Below are 19,700 nucleotides of genomic sequence, written 5' to 3' on the forward strand. Positions count from 1 at the left end.
CAGTGCCATACGGAAATGGAAAGTACAGCCCAAGCTTATCACCCACACAAAGCAGTGTAGAGAGAAGAGAGAAAAAGAAGGAGCGGGAGGAGGAATAAAGACGGTCAGGGTGAGGGGTGGTGGTTGAAGTGCATATTACAGTATGGAAAGAAAGGGGTGGGGGGATGAAACCCATGCAGGGGACACAGGGAAACAAAAGGGTAAGCAAGTGGTGAGTGTGCAGACGCAGGTCGAACATGAGAGGAAGTGTGGAGAAACAATAGAGGAGGAACATGCCACACTGCGGCGTGTGGTGCGGATGACAAGTGAAGTTGTAAAAGAGGAGAGAAACTGGTTGTTGTAGAAACACTTGGCAAAGTTTTAATGAAGGCATGAAGTTTGATGCCTGTGCCCACACCATCGACACACACACAATTACAATAAGCAAACAAATGGTATAATTATGTGAGCAGATAATGGGCCCCCACTGCTGCGCACACGAGAACTGTTCCTGGCTTCATCTGAGCAAAGACAAAAGAGCAAGCCTCCATGAATCAGTGTGAAGTCAGAATGTGGCAGCGGGTGAGCACTGACACCCTGTGGCAACAGCACAGCATCCTCTGGTAATTGGATATAGGCTAGGACATGATGCACAGTAGCTGGGAATATGGGCCTTTTCTGGAATTTTATCATATATTTTCCCATCAGTTCTTTTTATTACTGGGGTTTAAAGGATGGTTAAGATTTTTCATGTCTGTCTTAAACCAAAAACTGACAATACAGTATGTACATCAATCACTTTAGTCTTAAACTTTGCTACTTTGAATGAAATCCATTTGATTTGTTTAACTCAGACTGATTAACTTCAGACTTTATTTTACTGCTGTTTCCTAATAATGTCTTGAACATTTCCAGTCAAGCTTGAACACTTTCCTATTGAATTGGAAGACAAACTTTTGACTGTTAGTGTAGTTTGGTACAAATTACAGAAATAATAGGATTGCTGACAGAAGCTTATTTGGAGATAAATATATAGTTTACAAACCTATTAAATGAAGTTTTACCATTTTTGTACAAAATGGGAGCTGTGGATTTTGTCCCCTATCAGATCCACTGAAATCACTCAGGATGTCTCTACAGGAAGAACATATTACAGTTATTGGTCATTACAATGACGAATAACCCCTTCAATTCACATGCAGTCATGCCAATGTTATTTTAAGATTGACATGTGATCCTTTCTTTTATAAGAAACACAATCAATACTGTAGATAATACAGGAAAATGCACTGTGAACTTAAAGTTTAGGTTATGGCGTAGTCTTGCACTGAGGGCACAGAAAGTGTTTGTTTTTTTTAACTCTCTCACTCTCCAATTTATAATAACTAGAGTTTTCACAAATGGTAGTTTGTTAAATTTTTGTTTGTTTTATGAATCAATACATTATAAAAACCAAACCCAAGAAATACAGTTGAATATACATAAAACACTACCACTTACGGTACAAAAACATAAATCAGCAGCAGGTTGATGGCATTAGAGTGGGATACATTAGTTATATTTGCATTAAGAGCTGAGAAATCAGAAACCCCTTTGGCTTCTTGGCTGCTGCTTTAAAGAACCACACAGTAATGTATTTCAGGTCATTTTTACCCATCTTTCTTTATATATTTTCTCTCAAAGCCTGTATTTATTTACAATGTCATCTTTACCAATAGCTACTTTATTTTTCACGTCAGTCGGGACAACAGGACAAAACCAGTGCTCACTTGTTCAGACCAGAACATCCAAATTATTTAATTAATATTCACACTTCACATTTGCTTATGTGCCAGTATGAAAAGAAAAAGAAACCATCTCTATGAGAAGTAAATGATGAAGGCCATGAGATGTGTCCCAAACACATAAGTTTGTGTTGTGAATGTTTTTGCACACTGTTGTTTTCAGTCATCACAATTTAAGCTTGTAAAAATATACATTCTTACTGTAGCTACTGTTCCCTAGAAATGAATGTGGTGTTGGTTAAAAAACTAATTCAGGTTTTTAGTATTGAGGAAGAAGATGAGTGTCTGAAGACTTTGAATTAAGTCTGACATTAAGACCCAAACAATGAAATTGGGCTAATCGAAGAGTTTATTAAAGAAATACTTTATCTATTGATTATTACAAAGCATCATTCCTATAGAGTTTATAGATGGATTTCATACATTTTATAATATTTGCAGAAAAACCTTTCTCACTCCTCCACCTCCTGGTCTCTGTCTATGTCTCTATCTCTCACTCAGAACTAGCTTCTCCCTGTCGTTCTTTAGGACTCTGACCCGGTTCCTCCTCATCACCCGACTCCCCCTCGATGGGCCAGCCGTCACTACCGTCCTTGGGGTGTAGCGGGCCAAGCTCGTCACCTCCCCTCTCAAGCTTTGAGGTGTCACAGCCCGGCTGCCTCCCACCTCCTCCTTCCCATCGTCCCGGTAGCCATGGTGATGGAGGAACGGTTCCAGCGTTGCTAGGCGATGAGAGAGCTCAGTGATGCGTCGATGCAGCAGGGAGACTTCTCTGAACAGGTCGTTCACGGACTCAGACAGAGGGCGCACTCTGCAGGACGAAGAGAGGAGGTTCGAGTTCTGGTAACTAGTCACTCATTTACCAGGGCACAACAAAGATCATGACGCTGTATGTGTCGGCTAAAAACCATTCACACAACAGCGAACAAGCAGGGAACATTTTCATTCACTCAGCTGTCACACTGCACGCTGCTGCATGACAATGTCATCAGCACCCGGGTAGCTGAATCTGGAGTGGTTATTTTATTTATTATATATTATTTTCTCATCACTGTGTGAAACTTTCTCTATGAAGTTTTACAACCTGTAATGTCACAGTCTGCAGGTCATTAAACCCTCGACATGAGAAACTGAGAAAGTAATATTGCAAGGCTGTTTCATTTCACTGGCATCATATTCTTTTGTTAATTTAACCCACCTGTTATGTTCATGTCTCAGGAACGGCAGTGATGTTCCTGGGTTAATTTTACCATTACTAACCATTTCAGTCACTATTTAGTGCAATGGTGTTCTTTACCTCTCACAGATTATGGTTCAATGTGGATAATGCACTCGTTTTTCATAAAAAATGCATGTTAAAACTTTTTTTTAATGTACATTGGAAAGACCTACATATAAAATACATTATTTTTACATTTTAAAATACTTTTTTTAAAATTTTATTTTACATTTTATGAAGTGATGTTGATAAATTAACATGAGAGACCACCTTCTGTTCTTCCGAACAGTATCTTTGTAATATAAACATGCAGGGTGAGGTTGCAAATATGTAAAATGAACCATTTTCATTTTATATGTTGATTACACCTGTTAAGCCAAGCAGAAGAAGTTTCATACCAATAAAATACTTTTAAATATTGTCTTTAGATTTTTTCCTTTACAATGCTGAAAAAGAAGAATTAAACTTTAAAAATGTAAATATCCAAGATGTCAGGATTAAAAATGTAAACATGGGACTAGATTGTGCTGTACTCCCAAACTGACCAACTGGAACGCATGCAAGGAGAAATGTTAATGAAAAACACTGCAGATTTGTTCACAGCAAAACTGATTTTAAAAACACTACAGAAAACGGATCATAGTTGCTACTTGAAAACAGTGCACAAGCATTTATGACACATTAGTTGACATTAGTGTTGAAAATCATCCTTTCACTTTAAACTGCTGAGAGAATGGCTGCTTGTCCACTTCATGAGCTGAGCTTGTCTTATGATCATCATCAGTGCTTTCGATCACAGCTGTTTGGATTTTTTCAGAGCTCTTTGAAGGCTTTTTGTTTAAGTTGGCTTAAAACTATAAAGGCTTGAAAAATAGTTTGACATTTTGGGATACATGTTTATTTTTGTCCTTGCTGAGAAAAGATCAATATCGCTCTCTGGCTCTGGTAAATATGAAGCTATAAATGTCTCCATGACTCAGATGCTCTGAGTTGAAGTGTTGGAATCTGGAGAGGAAAAAGTTCAGTCTGTTCATCTGTAATGAAAATCACCCAGAAAACATATCGAGGGCAAGACCTCAATAGTAGCTACATGTAAAAATTAGATGTTGGTTCATCGCTTACTAAGCTGACTTGCAGTACCATTGCTAAAATGTGACAGACTGCAGGGTAAGTTTGTGCTAATAAAAGATTTTAAAATAGAAACAAAAACACAAGTGGAGAAAAGTAAACTGTAAAAAAAAAATGTAGTTGGATAAAAACAAGTAAAACTGTTTTGGTTTAACTTCAGTGCAATGGAGAATTTGGATGAACTAAAAGATCTGTTATATTTAAAACAGCTCAAACTAAAAGTAATGGAAAAGTAACTGGAACCATGAAATTGTGTAAGAGTGCCAGAAATGTCTTTAGTGTGATAAACCAAAAGGCTGCCCTGACAGTGTAATAAAGGTGAAGTCAGAGGATGATACTGGTGCTAAAGATTACCTGGAGTAGTCAGGCAACAGTGTGCTGGGCTGTGAGTGCAGCATTGTCCGGATCTCACTAAAGATACGTTTTCCCCAGGCATCTAACACTCTGGTCACACTGCGCACCGTGGCCACATTCACATTGTCGGCTGAAATGAACACGTAACACCATCAGGATTCCATTTACAGTATAAAAAAAAAAAAAAAAAGAAGAATCAGCCTGAGTGAATCATGAAAATCAAAGAAGCACATGTGTTCTAGTCACAGTGCTCCAAATAGTTTTCTTGTCTCTGCAGAGTTTCCTAAACTGGGGCATTTCATTCAGTTCACCAAGAAATAACTCTTATAATTCACGTCTTCAAATATTTTGTTACGCAAAGATTTACAGGCCACATATTTCGAAAACGTTAGGGCTCAGATAGGGGCTTATGATTTACCTCCATCTCTGTAGTTCCAGTATCCATAATCCAGTTCATTCTCCTCGCTGGCTGCAAGGGCCCCGGTTGCCATGGCAACCACCATCAGTAGCATAAATGGAGAGGCTGGGGCCATGATAAGCAGACAGACACCCCCCTTACAAAGAAAAAGAAAGAGAGAGGGGGGAAAGGGAAAAAACAAATCCCTGTGTGTCTTCTGTTGAAAATGATCAGATACAGTTTCCTACATATTTATTTTAATCCAGAAGAGATGGATAAAAGGCAGAATGAGTGGGAGATGGAAATAAAAGACTTGATGAAACCCAGGCTTCATGAGCGCAGACCAGAAAACTGACAGCTTCCATCAGTTTAAAGCGTGGCAGCATGCAGATGTGCGCACACATCTGTGTCCAGTGGGCGAAATTATCAGCAGGTACATTACCAAACATAGTAGGCTGTATAAAGTATGGTAAAGACTACTTTTACAAAAAATACTTTAAATACATTTGGTTGCTAATACTTCTGTAGTTCTGTATTTTGTATTTTATTCATTTGTACTTTCAAAGTACACCTATTATTAACGATATGATTCATATACAAAGACATTTAGAAACTGAACTATTTGCATGATTTTGCTGCTTTTATAGTCTAAATATGTTTTCCACCACTGTCTGTACTTTTTTTTTGCTCACATACTGGTCTTGCTTACAAATCTGAGGTACTTTCATTTTAATAAGGTATTTCCTTTTATGTTACTACTGTATATATTTCTGTTCTTGTCAGGATCCCAGTCTCTGTTTTGTCTCTGCCACATGTTTTCTCTGTCAGTTTAGACCCAGCTTCTTTGTCTCTTTCCCCACTTGTTCAATTCCCGCTCTGCCCAGCTCTACCCTCACTCAACCTGCTTGCTATTTGTTTAATCAACCACTCAGTATTTATGCCAGCAGTCAGCTTTCATTCCCTGCCATGGTCTCCACATAAAAGCATCTATAGTATCTCCTGCCTGTTTTCCTGTCAACCTGTCTGTCCACCAGACTGTGACCTCACCTGTTGTGTTGTTGATTTCAGGAGTGTTTGGACACTTTGTTTTCCTCCTGGTTTTCTGGTCAGTTGTCTGTTCTTTATTTTATTTGTTAGCCTACCCATGTAGAGACTTTAGTTTACTTTCTGAGGGTTTATAACCGATCTGGTTGTGACACAAAACCTTGTCTAACTTGAAAAATCTTGTAACATTGACTAAACTTTAATCACTTGCTCTTTGAGAGTTGGATCTGTGTGTGTTTGTTATGAGAAGAGACAATCCATTCTGGCAATACAAAGGAAGTTTAAATAAAAGACTTTAGGTCTGAGTGGAAAAAACGAAAGAAGTTGTAAAGGCAGACTGCCCAGAAAACAGGACAAGGAATGAAAAAAGAGCAGTATTGCAGTGTCCAATAAGCCCATGACTCATTGTAGAGGTATTATAAGTGTTTTCAGACAATATCAGGCTGATCAAACGTGCAGTGAAGGTTTGCTGAACAATAACTTTACACAGCTTGTTTCACATCTGGCAGCAACCTCAAACCATGAAGCCACAAAGCAAAGTGTCCCTTCGCTACAGTGATTGTGTTTGTGTTTTGTTGTAGTAACTTTGCAAACACACACAAAATATTAAACTCTAAAAACTGTTTTGGAAAAATTAGTAAATGCACCGATACTCACGAGCTGACGTGATGATAGTGATGATGCTGTTTCACTCTTTCTCTGATGCAGTCAGAATAACAGATGCCTTTGCTTCTCCCGTGTCTTCACTGTGTCACTGCCCTCTTCCTAATACTTCTTCTCTAATCTCTCTCAACTTCGCTGATGCTCTCTCCACGCTGGCAGCTGTAAGATAATTAGAAAGAGAGCGTTGCAGGTCCAGTGATGAGCCTCTTTTAAAACCTTTTCATTTCTGTAGAGCTGTAGTATCTTTACACCACCAGCACACACCCCCCCTCTCCCTCTCTCTCTCTTTTCTCTCTCACACACACAAATTAGTATTTGTGTAGCCCTCCAAAAATGCTCTTTGGAGTTTTGAGAACTGGCTAAAATGTCCTTACAATGATGGCATTTAAAAAAAAAAATTGGTGTACACACTATAATAAAGATGTGCATGTGTACAAACACACACACATTGTCACATCCAGCTCCTGCCAGATGTGTGGCACATAATAATTTATTATTATTACCTTTATTTCCTGTCCTTTGTGTCTCTTTATGTCCTTTATAGAACAGGTACAGCAATAAAATGCTACTTAAATAACTAATAATATGAGAAGAACATGTTATGCAGAGCACACACTCTGAAACTGACTATCTGCATTTTAAATACATTTACTTCAAATACTTGAAATACTTCCACCTGTGGTGGAATAAGTATTTACAAAAAGAAGTATCACTGCAGCACATTATAAAACTATTCCAATAAGATTACATGTGAATGGATTTCAATGTTTACATAAGTAAAATAAGGAAGTACTGGTAACAACATGTTCTTCATTTATCAGAAGTACAAAAGGTCAGTATGTACAATGTCCCCTTTCAGCATTATATTATATACAGTAACTAAATCATTGTTAGTGATGCATTAACATGTAAGCTGTACATTAATGTTATAGCAGAATGAGGCAAAGCTACTTTTTACTTTGTATACTTTTAACCTTATATAGTTTAGGGAGGTGGTTCATTTACTGCAGTCCTGTGCTTAATTTTAAGTTATTGAACTTTACATTGAAATGTCCATTTTAAGCTACCGTATACTTCTACTCCATTACATACAGTATACTTCATAGACTAGTGCTAATCTGTTTGTTTTTGTAAAAACACTGTATCTTCTACTCCCCGGGAAGGAGGAGAGGTAGGGAGTGTAGGAGACAGGATATAAAATACAGTGAACGATTCTTTGACTGGTGTCCAGATGTTATTCCAGTTCATTCTCTGTCTGTTTTCATGCTGTGGCTGGGATGAGGTAAGAGTTGGACACCAAATGGTGAAAAAAGAGGCAGAGAGAAGGAATGAGGCAAAAAAGAAAGGAAAGAACAGTCAGTTGGGGTTAAACAATCATGACAGCTGCACTTAAGCATCTGCACACCTCTCCTGGCAGCCACAGAGAAAAATTCAGCACAGTTATTGTGGTGAAGAGTTCACACTGCCTTCCACAGCTGGTTCACATTAACAGCAAGCAATTTGTCACCTTCAGCTGAATTCCACCCTCTTTCTCTCTCTCTCTCTCTCTCTCTCTCTCTCTCTCTCTCTCTCTCTCTCTCTCTCTCTCTCTCTCTCACACACACATTTTTTTCATCTTATAGATACCACATGACCGGGTGTGCACTTGTGGCTCATACATTTATTTCTCCTACACTGTCTCACTGTGGAGGGAAGTCAACATTGCACTTCACTTCTCATTCAGAGGCTGATGTCACACTCTAGTGGAGCCAGAAACACTCCATCTAAACACACCAATAAAGCAAACCGTGGCCTTGTCACTATATGTGTGTTTAGCTGTGGATTTGTCCTTTTGGTGTCCAGTGTTTTCAGTTTGTAATCTTTAATGTCATGTATCAGAGTAATAAACTCTTTTTTTATTTGTGCTCTGGGCTCTTTAGTGTCTCCAATGGGTCTTCAGAAAAACGGATATCTTACATTTTGGGGAAGTGGCTTTACCAAAAACAGGAAACCCAGCACTGCAGTTTATGTACCAGTATAAACTGAGAAGCACCAAGTAGATACGCAGGAAAAAAAACACCAAAGAAGACGACTACAAGCACCCACCAAATCATGTTGACTTGGATATTTGCATTTTTCATCCCTTGTGTATGCACAGGAATGGGAACACCAAGTAAGTCGTCCAGATCATCTTCTTACAAACATATATCTGACAGACAAGTTGTATGAGCACTCATTGATTATTATAATGTCTTAAAACCCTTCTCTATCACTTATGTGATTCTTGAATTATTTGCAGTCAAAGATGTAAAAATATGTCTCTTTATTGTGCAACTAATAATTATTTTCATTATGAGATAATATATTGTTTATTTTGTGATTAACTGATTAATTATTTAGTCTGTAAATTATATAAAAGAGGGGAAAAGCAGCAAATCCACAGATTTGAGAAAATGGACCCCTTAAATGTTTTTGCTTGATAAGGACTTAAATAATTACTTAATCTTCAGCATAGTTGCATACTTAATCTGTTGACTGACTTACTGATAAATCAAATAATCACAGAAACTCAAATGTTAACCTTTATGCTATGTCCCCTTACAGAATTATCCCTGGAAAACACCGTCTTTGTGGCCTTCAGAGGCGAAAATCTCACTATTAAAGGTGACTTGACCAAACCAGCAAACCAAAGTGGAGACAAGCTGACATGCACTGATCCTTTCAACAAAAAGATATATAGTCGTACATTTGATTTGCCTGCTGCCAAGGCAAAAAAATATAACCTGACTTTGGTGATAAAAAACCTGAACAGTTCAGGTGAATATTATTGTAACTATAAAGAAGACAAAGTGTACTGGTTTCTTCGAATAAGAGGTAAGTAATGTTTAGGACAGCGAAGTAGCAGTAAAGTATTATATCTAAAACAAACTTGTGAAACAGATTGTTTTCATTTCTTCAGTATAATAACATACACAGTCTATATAGCATTTAATGATTTTTATGGAGCACATAACCAAACAGAAACTTTATTGTGCAGGGCAGTGGTTCCCAGATTTTATCACTTATGTCTGCTTGAAATGAATGTCCAGTTGTAGCTGTATAATGAAGAATTACTAAATGTAATGTTGTAGTGGGACAAGAGGATTGAGGTGTCAGTATACTCCGAACAAACCATTGGTGTTTTGTCCAACCATGCCTGAAGGTAAAAGTGCTTATAGCTGTTAAAAGGAGCTATATTCAAAGACAGTGAAAAACTAGAATGTGGAAGACCGTAATGGTTCAAACTGGGACAACAGTGCACACTTTTGGACAATATTTTCAAAAGCATTCATTAACTCGGTTGAACACACATAGCAACAGATATAATTGTGTCTGATTGAATCTGAAAGGTTTGTTCAGACCCTGCTTATGACCCTGCTTATGGGTATGAATGCCAGACAGTAATTTTCAGAACATTACAGAGATGGTCAGAGAAAGCTCCTCCAGTACCAGTGTCAGATACTGTAAGTGCAGGTGCAAGAGGGTTGAGATACAACTCAACATCCACAGATCACTTTGGCTGAAGCATACTGACACTTTTAGCCACAGGTGTAAACTAATGTCTTGAGGAGGAGATTATTATTATTATTATTATTATTATTATTATTATTATTATAGTTTCTGGGGTCCCTCGTCCCTCTGAGATCATAGATGCAAACATACAAACAAAATGCTAATAGGCACAAAGTCAGTTAAGTTGCTGGAGAAAGGTGCAAGTTCATTATTTACACAACACTGGTTCATTGATTAGCTGTTTGATTTGTTTGTCTCCAGTGAATTTTTACACATAAAAGTGAAAGTATCCAGTAGCCTTTACCACAAGAAAAAAGCAAAACTCCTGAGAAAAGTCTGAAAAATAAACTTGATTTTTGTTTAACAGGGATGTGTTTTTCTGTCATACTGCTTTAACACTTTGTGATCACTTGAATATATTCTGGGATCCCATGAAGAGTCCTGACCCCCAAGTTGGGAACCACTGTCAATGCCATAAGACATTAGTGGACTAATACCAATGCTGACATTATGCTGAAAAGTCCACTGGTCTTAAACACCTTTAGCTAATGTACTAGTTGCTTCACAAATGTGGAATTTATCAGTCTAGCTCTGCTGTCCAGTTATTATGCATTCCCTGCTCAGACTGACATTGAACAATGTGTATTTTCCAGATAAAGGCTACAGGGATATGGAGAAAATTTCGGATAAAGCAAAATTCATCACAGTGGCTGTCTTCACTGGTATACTGCTTCTTTTCAGTGTGGTCGGGTCAGTGTATGTCTTCAGAGGACATTGGGTAAGATGTGTGCTGCTCATGACTGGGCAGATATTAAGAAACAGGGTGTTACAATAGTGTCAAAAGAACCACTGGTTAGACACAGCAAGCAATTAGGAAATACTACCATAGGATATGTTTTGAGCATTTTTCACTATTTTCTGACATTTTTTAATAAAAAAAATAAAAATCAACTGAGAAAATAATAAGTAGTTGTTACCCAAAGTTACATCTGGGTCAAGCAGCAGATCACCTCAGAGATTGGGCTAATTAAGATAACATACAGTATTTCATGTTAGAATTTTATTAAACATTATTTAATCAAACACATTTTCAGAATGAAACCTGCACAGATTTCAGTTTGCCATGTTTTTACAGCCAGTAGTTCTTTATCATCCAGTGGTTCTCCCATTACCTTGCAGTCATCAAGCCTCTTTTAAAACAGCAGCCACCACAAACCAAAATCAAACCTTTTTTTGTAAGAAAGATAAGTGAAATATTTTTGTACCAGCAACTAAGCATCAGGAAAATTTTCTATTTGGATTTCAGCCTCACAACAGTTACCTCATCCTGTCAGTAACTGTGTTGTTGTCATGGCTGAAGTCTAAAGATAGACCTACAGATTATCTGGTACAGAGAATAAATTTCAAGAATTTAATAATTAGCTCACAAATCTAGGCAAAGGAAGCTGCTTGGGGGTAAATGCATAAGAAAATTCCCATATGCCTTATTCTTATTTATGTCACTATTCTTTCTTTTGATAAATCATGATTTCTGGAAAAAGCTGATCACCAAATGTGGTGAAACTGGCAAGAAAAGAAAGCAGAACAATGAAGAAAGGGAAGAGAGAGCAGTGGAGGAAGATGTAAAAACAGTTCCATCTCCATCTATCTATGCTGTAAGCACCTGTACTGATCAGTATGTTGACAGACACATTACATTGAATTTAACTGTATTTTCCACCATTGTCCCTGCATTCATAAGTACATTTCTTGGAAACTGATATGAGAAATTCTCTCAGAGCCTAGAGCCTCGGCCTGCATCCATTTATGATGTGCTGGATCACTCAGCTGCCAACATAGAGCCAGACCAAGAGCAAGCTAAACCTGAGAAAAAGGAACCACATAAAACAGTCAGTATGAACATAAGGTGCTTTGTTGCATTTTCTGTTATCAGTAGAAAACAATAAAACATACATTTGGTGACCTGTCTTCTACTTCCTCCACAGAAGGTGCAAACCGCACAACACCAGGATGAAGGCATGTTGGAGTCTGTCTATGAGAACTTTTGAACCATAAATAAACTCAGCTGAATATGATACTTATATTAGTAGGTGAGGTGGTCCAAGTTTGCTTTGCTGTGCCATTGCCACCTGTTACAAGCAACAGGAAAGGTATTTAGGTTCTTTAAAAATCATATGAAAGCAGCATTTTAATTTTGTTGTTTGTTGTTGCAGTGGAATAAATTCTACTGTTGTGAGGTTGCATTATGAATATGAGTAATATGACTTTTTACTTTGCAACTATAGCAGTCAAATAAATGTACTGGAGAAAATGTGTACTGAAATAAAAAAAATAAAAAAACGCTGTATTTCCCTCTAAAATGAAATGGAGTATGGAATACAAAGTGTAAGTAAGCACCACCTCAGAATTTCTGACTAGAAAACACGACTTTTGCATAGCTCTTTTATTTCTCCATATGGGTAGTTCTCTTGTTGTAAGCTCCGCCTATTGCCTGCGGTGACCAATGAAATTGTGAGATCCGGATTCTACGAGCCAATGCCAATGCTCCTCTCAGTTGGACTTCCGGGTTTGTTTTGTTTTCCTACTGTTACAATGGCTGCAGAGAGTGATTTTCTAACGAGATATCGTGCTGTGTCAAATAAACTGAAAAAGTAAGGCTTTGACTTATGTTATTTCAAAGGAGGACTGAATATCAGGATTAGCGTAACGTTACTCGGCATGAATGCTACGGATAAGTTTCCACCTAGTGCTAATAAGATTAGCTAACGTTAGCCTATCGTTAATTTCAGTGTCATGTAACTTTAGCTAGCCTGTTTGACATAACGCTAGCTCTGTCTTTGTGTGGATATATGTTGGTGTAATCTTTAAATGTCTTTATAGAGTTGAATTGTTTAGGCAAAGCGTATGGGACAAAGATAGCGGAGGTGTCATGCCGTTATTTGACAGCTCACTAGGTGAGCTAGCTAAACGTAATCAGTACTAACATTACACAGCTTGATCAAAATCATTCTTCTGTTATTTAAGGTTGACTTGTGCTAGACTGATAGAACTGGTTGATTATGAAATTTAGGAAAATGGACAGATTTGTATTTTGTTTTGTTTGCTTTTAATCATAGACGTTTTCTTCGGAAGCCAAATGTAGCAGAGGCAAGTGAGCAGTTTGGTAAGTTATGTTATCAACCCATGGTTGCTGTAACTTTACAGTACACAGTGAACTTTCTCTTGTTTTCCCCCTGTGGAAGAATGTGACATTAAACCTTTGACCTCTGATATGCCTTTCCCCCCGTTCTTTCAGGCCAACTAGCCAAAGAGCTAAAGCAGCAGGACTGCCTGCAGTATGCTGCCTTCTGTAACCTGGCCATGGCTCGGTGAGAGGACACTTCCCACTTAAGACAAACTGTATACTCATAAGCCTGCTTGCAAAAGTTTGGTCACTCCTCAGCACATGACATATGCTGTTCTTTTTAGTAAATCAACAGCAACAAACAAACACTGAAAATGTTGATGCAGTGTTGCTTTTTATTTCATGACCTTAAGACAGAGGGGGGAACAGTCAACATTAATTGTGGCATGGGCAAAAGTTTAGGCACCTGCTAAGTCAGTACTTACGAAATCATTCTTTGCCAGCTGTTAAGCACTAGGTTTGAGTGGCAGACAGTAGCACTTAAAACACCGCATGGAGAGAGCAGATGGAACGAGGAAAAATTACATGGTGGTTTAATGTTCAGTTGTCCACATACTTCACATCATGAAAGATTCCTCAAGTAATGGTCATGTAATGTCATTTGTCTAAATGTTAATCACTGTGTACAGTTTGAAAGTGTTTCACCTCAACCTCCTAAACACATTTAAAAAAAAAAAATAGTTTCATTCGTGCTGAGTACAAGGTGAAACTACATGAAATATTTATTTCTTATGACCTGCCCCTGAAAAATGTAATGTCTCAATGTGGAATTACTGCATGAAGTTGTCTTTTGGAAAGTCAGTTGAAGTGGTGTTTCTGTTACAAATACTGTATGAAATGTCACCACTGATCAGATTTTTTTTTTATTCTTACAAAAATTGGAATTACAGTATTGTACTAGGCTTTGAAACACTCAAAATTATTACAGTTTGATGAAGAATGTATTATTGAAGCAACAGTTCTCCACCCCATTCACCTTATCATATTATGTTTGTTATAAAGTTTGAGAAATCTTGCTACTGTGTATTAAATAAAAAAAAAAATCAACTAGCCTCAGCAGACTGCTCTAGAGTCAAGTTGATTTAATAATCAGATCATCTCATAAAGATGCAATGCAGTGAGTGATGATTAGTTACTCCTGTCCCTCACCATAAACCACCACAGGGCGACAGAGGTGTTGCTAATCATCTGTCTGTTAGGCTAACTCCTGTATACGGACCCAGAGTGAGACAGAAGACAGTCGTGCTTGTCGCAGGGATTCCAGATAGTGACAAGCTTCAGGCCCAACACAAAAGCAGACTGTAAGGATCCCTCCCTACCAGACAACCTCAAAACATTGTATCCCTGGTCTGAGGCCACCAACAATAGGAGGGAACAGAGGATCCCATCAAAATCCATCAACCAGATACTTCAGCTGTCAGCTGATAGTGTGAAGAGGGTGTTCTCTAGAATTAACCCCCGGAAGGCTGCTGGGCCAGACAATATACTACTATTAATTACTAATCTAACCACGTCATAAAGTTCACAGATGATACTACAGTTGTAGGCCTCATCAGCAACAAAGATGAGTCGGCATACAAGAGGGAGGTGGAACAGCTGACAACTTGGTGTAAATAACACCACCTCGTTCTCAACACAGAAAAAACTAAGGAGATGATAGTTGACTTCAGATGAGTTAATCCATGCCATCACCCCCCACTAGTTTTCTCTGGTTCTGTTGTTGAGAATGTGGGTTTCATTTGACTAGTAACCTTTGGAGAGATGACTACAGCCATCATCGAGAAGGCTGAACAGTCCCTCCATCTCCTCCCTACACTGAATAAAGTGGACCTCCCCACTTCAACCATGACTGTTTTTTTTACCATGGTACCATAGAAAGTATCCTGACCAACTGCATCATCTCCTGGTTCGGGAACAACAGAGCAGAGGACAGACAGACTTGGACGGCTTGTGCCTACAGCGGAGAACATCATTGGTGCACCGCTGCCATCTCTGCTGGACATCTACAATCTGTTGAGGAGGGAATATCACAAAGGATACATCTCACCCCTCCCACAGTCTGTTCTCCCTTATGCTTTTAGGAAGGAGATACAGGAGCATTTCTTCGAGGACCACACCTTTGAGGAACAGTTTTTTTTTCCCCCCTCACCAATAAGACTGTTGAACCAGAGCATGAGCATTACTGCACTTTAAGAATCAGTTTTGTAATGGAATTAGCTTTTATTCTGCAGTTGTTGGATTTTAATTACAGATATATCTATTTATATGGACATTATTAGATGTATTTTTATTGCACTGTAATTGTATTTTCAAATGGCTAGGTGTTATGCAAAACACTATCGTTATGTTTCACACAAAAACAACGATAAAGAAATGTATCTGTCAGCGAGGGCCTGTGTCATTCATCATGATGTCATGTCTACTGTTGATTTGTCTGGGGTGCACCTGTTGTTACACATCCTGAATGTCTTGACTGCAGATGTGAGCAGACACTTTTTAACGCTCCTGGGGAGGCCCTGGCATTAACCGAAGCTGCCCGCCTTTTTCTCTCATCTGAGAAGGAGACCAGGGCCCTGCAGGCCCCAGGCTTTGATGAACACCTTCAGGCTGCACTCAATTGCTACAGCTTTGCCATCAAGGTACTTGTGGTTTCTCATTTTAGTGCTTGAAGCAACACTTACACTCTAAAATATCTGGAAAGTAAAAGTAGTACTACATTCAGTGCATATTTGTATTATTTGTCGTGTATGCAATTGCAGGTGTACATTGAAATGAACCAGCCTATGATGGCAGCCAGCCTGTGTCTAGAAGTTGGCAATGCACTCAAGGTAAAGCTTTGCATCAGAGCTTCAAGCTGTCCTATAAGATGGATTCACTTGATTTTGCCTGAAGTTTATATATTTCATCTGAGATATTGATCTCAGCTCCTGCTCTGACTTCAACAGGAGATTAACAGACCAGGAGAGGCTATTGTTCATTTTCAGAGGGCTGCAGAACTGCAAACGCAGATGCCGATTGAAGCGCTGCTGTCAATGGGAGAAATGGCCACGTGTAAAATTATCACCCGTAAGTTTGGTCTGTGTATTCTCATCTGATTATGTTGCTGGTGCATGTTCTTTTTGCCTATATATGCTTTGACTTTTTCTGTAGTTGGAGCTGAGATCTCTCATGTTTTGCAGGTGACTATGATGGTGCTTTGTCAGTGTTCACAGAGATGCAGCTGATGTGCCAGGAGAGGGGACTGCAGCTGCCTGGCACCAGCACCCCAGTGGGTGAGTAAAATGATGTTTCAGAAAGCGGTGGCATCTTTTTAAAAAAAAAAAGAAAAAAAAAAAGAAAAGGGCACATAAAGAGTTTTGATACTTGGGATGAAAATTGGAATGTTTAAACAAACGTAGACACAAATCAGTGTCTCACTTCCTGTTTTAATATCATTACTGCTTTTTATTTGATCATGTCAACTGGAAATCCGCTCATCTGTCTTCGTTTCCCAAAAATTCTCCAAGGTGCATTTCTGGACATTGTGGCAAAATGTGAGATCTCCAGAGTATTACTGCTGATGTTGCTTGAGGTAGGCCTGTCGATTGTCTTATGGAAACACAAGATATTGTGAGAAACCCATTTATATCACAGTATCTGAAGTGGAAATATGCCCTGATAAAGGGAAAATGATCTTTTATAAAGTCTGACTCAGTCTAGTTCTAGGGAAAATGATATTTTATAAAGTATGACTCGGTCTAGTTCTGTAATTACTTATGAAAATCTTTATTTTGAACAGGTTTCTGTAGGTAGTTGTGATGAAACATTGTGTACCCTGTGCAGAGTATTTTTATTTGTACAACAGATACATTGCAATATGATGACCTGCCAGTATTTCAGTATCAGTTATCAGCCAGATAAAGGGGGAATTTCCAGAAAGGATTCAGATTTTAAGCATTAAAAGAATAAAACCTTCCACATCGGCAATGCAGCAGAAAATATTGCAATATTGCATCACATTACTGATTGTTTTTCCTACATAGTATAGTACTTATCTTAAGTCTTGGGTGGGAGGGGGGATGATTGCTGGCGCAGCAGCACATAAATAGTCCAACCTTTTCCTTTTCCTGTGCAGCCTCCGCCTCAAAAGCTGTTACCAGAACACGCACAGACCCTGGAAAGATATGCATGGGAGTCCTTTGACCCTCACAGCCAAGGTACATGCACCTCAGCATTTAAATACTATCTTAAAGGGGGAAAAACATAGTATGAAATATATATTCTTTTTCATTATATATCTAGCACACAACAAGAAGGCTCTGACTTTTAACCTGCCAGCCAGCTTAGTGGGCCTTTTTGTGTGCAGTGTGCCTGTTCTCCCTGTGCCTGCTGGGTTTCCTTCCACAGGCCAGAGACATGCAGGGTAGGTTAATTGGTGACTCTAAATTGCCCATAGGTGTGAGTGTGAGTGGTTGTCTGTCTCTGCATGTCAGTGCTGTGCTAGACTGGCGACCTGTCCTGGCTCCACCCCACCTTTCTCCCAGCGTTATCTGGGATTGGCTCCAGCGGCCCCACAGTCCTCAGGGATACACGGGTATAGCTCTTGGTGAAATGGAAATGGATTATAAATCCTGTGAGTGATGTTTATTTTAACACGTAAACACGGTTCTTGTCTTCTCTGTCAGTGACCTTCCTGCCTGAGAATGTTTTCCTGCTGCTGCAGTCAGTTGTGGTGAGTTTCATCATCCACATACTTGTTGAGTTCTCAGGATTTCCTGATCCTGCTGCCTCATAAAGGAAAAGCGATGGCATTCACATGACAATTATAAATGTGCTGGAGTTTATCTTCTTTGCCACTGGAGGGAATTTTTTTGGCAGCATTTGCAGCAGTGTTGTGTTGTTAGGTCTGTATCTTGTTCATGCGAGCTGGTTGATATTCACAGATCTGAACTGCTTGTTCTCCACTTAAATACTCATAATAAAAAGCTATGGATGAGCAGAATCCATGTTATTGAATGGGTTTTTAAGAGAGAAACATTTGACTTGGCTTGTCGAGGTCATCTGACTTTGCAGCTATGGTTTTATTGGTCCAGTGTGTAACAGTGAATCTGTTTTGCAGATGGCGTGTCAGGAGAAAGACACAGAGTCTCTCAAGTCTCTTCAGACAGAGCTATGGTGAGCATTCGACAGTGGTTATTTATGTTGTGTAATGGGGACTGAGCAGCATTTTTGTTCCTTTTCAGTCTTAATTCTCTGTATTGATCGTGCATTTGTACATTCCGCCCCCTCAGGCCGTTTCTGACCGCTGAGCAGAATCACCTTCTCCACCTGGTGGTTCAGGAGCGCATCATGCCATCTGGCCAAGGCATTTAGTGGTCCAGTTTTTCCTCATTTACTCCAGGAACAATAAGTTATATAATAGAACATTCCTGTTTATGGCTTGGTCTGTTGTAAGGCCTGATGAAATGTGGTTTTCAAAACTTTCATGTTGTAACTTAAACTCAGAGAAAACATGCAATTCAAAAAATGTTCCCACATTAAGCAAAGTCAGATTTAGAAATTTGAGAAAATCCAACCGCATTTTCTAGGAAGTATGTTATCCTTTATTAGCTTGATGTGATGATGTTTGTCTGGATGCTAACATTAAAGTTAAATGATTTTAATCAAGTTGTTTGCTCTTATCCAAGTGAACACTACAAAGCTGGACAAGTGAGTGTTTTGGATTTTGTTGTATTTACAGAAGTTTGAGATTAAACAAATTCCTTGTTATTTGTTTTTATTCATAAATGATATGGCTTAAATTCCAATATAATTAAAAACAAAAGCTCTATAATATGATGAACTGAAACTGCACTGCCCTCCATCCCTGTTCGCACTATGTTCACTTGTACACACTCCATGTACTATTCCTTTAATAGCAGCCAACTACAAACATGATTATAAACACTCCATATGAAATGTTACAAAAATATAATTGTTACAATGTACATACATGAAAAATGGATAATATACGTCGGTTGTAAAATAGTGATACATGATTAAATCTACTTGTACTGTAAATCAAGGCTCGTCTTTTCTGGCTGTTCAAGTACAGCAACATGAATGTTGTAGTTTTGTCAACATATCATACCTTCTCAGATACAGTATTTTATTCACTACTTGACTCTGGAAACCTGCAGTAGTAGCTGTCAACCTCATAACATAGTAATACAGGGTGAATATTTTCATCTAACAGAATATCTTCCAACTACTACATCTCAATAGAGCACCGGTAACTTTGTTAGATACCTAAAGCGATATGACATGTTGGGATAGATGTTTTCTTGTTGAGTTAGATAAGAGGCTTTATACCATTCTCATATCTCTATGATAAATATGAGGCTACATCCAGCAGATTATCTTATCCTAGCATAAAGATTGAAATAAGGAAATACCGAG

At 38.5% G+C, this 19,700-nt stretch overlaps 2 protein-coding genes across 3 annotated transcripts; both read left to right on the plus strand.

Annotated features, from left to right (window-relative positions):
- The first annotated feature begins 2,572 nt into the window (after positions 1 to 2,572).
- On the plus strand, positions 2,573 to 12,446 carry nfam1 (NFAT activating protein with ITAM motif 1). Of its 2 annotated transcripts, none has more exons than XM_020597152.1 (7): positions 2,573 to 2,606; positions 8,488 to 8,720; positions 9,152 to 9,421; positions 10,753 to 10,877; positions 11,641 to 11,754; positions 11,878 to 11,988; positions 12,085 to 12,446. In XM_020597152.1, the coding sequence occupies exons 2-7, from the start codon at positions 8,660 to 8,662 to the stop codon at positions 12,145 to 12,147; spliced, it is 744 nt and encodes a 247-aa protein (XP_020452808.1). In that variant the 5' UTR covers positions 2,573 to 2,606; positions 8,488 to 8,659; the 3' UTR covers positions 12,148 to 12,446. The 2 variants fall into 2 exon arrangements, with proteins under 2 accessions (XP_020452808.1, XP_020452809.1); XM_020597153.1 differs by having other exon boundaries at positions 2,576 to 2,606; positions 9,152 to 9,211.
- Positions 12,447 to 12,627: 181 nt separating this feature from the next.
- f8a (coagulation factor VIII associated) lies at positions 12,628 to 19,031 on the plus strand. The gene is made up of 12 exons (XM_020597151.1): positions 12,628 to 12,750; positions 13,216 to 13,262; positions 13,395 to 13,467; positions 15,763 to 15,922; positions 16,043 to 16,111; positions 16,229 to 16,349; positions 16,463 to 16,555; positions 16,790 to 16,854; positions 17,398 to 17,479; positions 17,948 to 17,994; positions 18,382 to 18,437; positions 18,554 to 19,031. The coding sequence occupies exons 1-12, from the start codon at positions 12,635 to 12,637 to the stop codon at positions 18,633 to 18,635; spliced, it is 1,011 nt and encodes a 336-aa protein (XP_020452807.1). The 5' UTR covers positions 12,628 to 12,634; the 3' UTR covers positions 18,636 to 19,031.
- Positions 19,032 to 19,700: the final 669 nt, after the last annotated feature.

Source organism: Monopterus albus, unplaced genomic scaffold (genome assembly GCF_001952655.1).
Source record: "Monopterus albus unplaced genomic scaffold, M_albus_1.0 scaffold32.1, whole genome shotgun sequence".
NCBI lineage: Eukaryota > Metazoa > Chordata > Actinopteri > Synbranchiformes > Synbranchidae > Monopterus > Monopterus albus.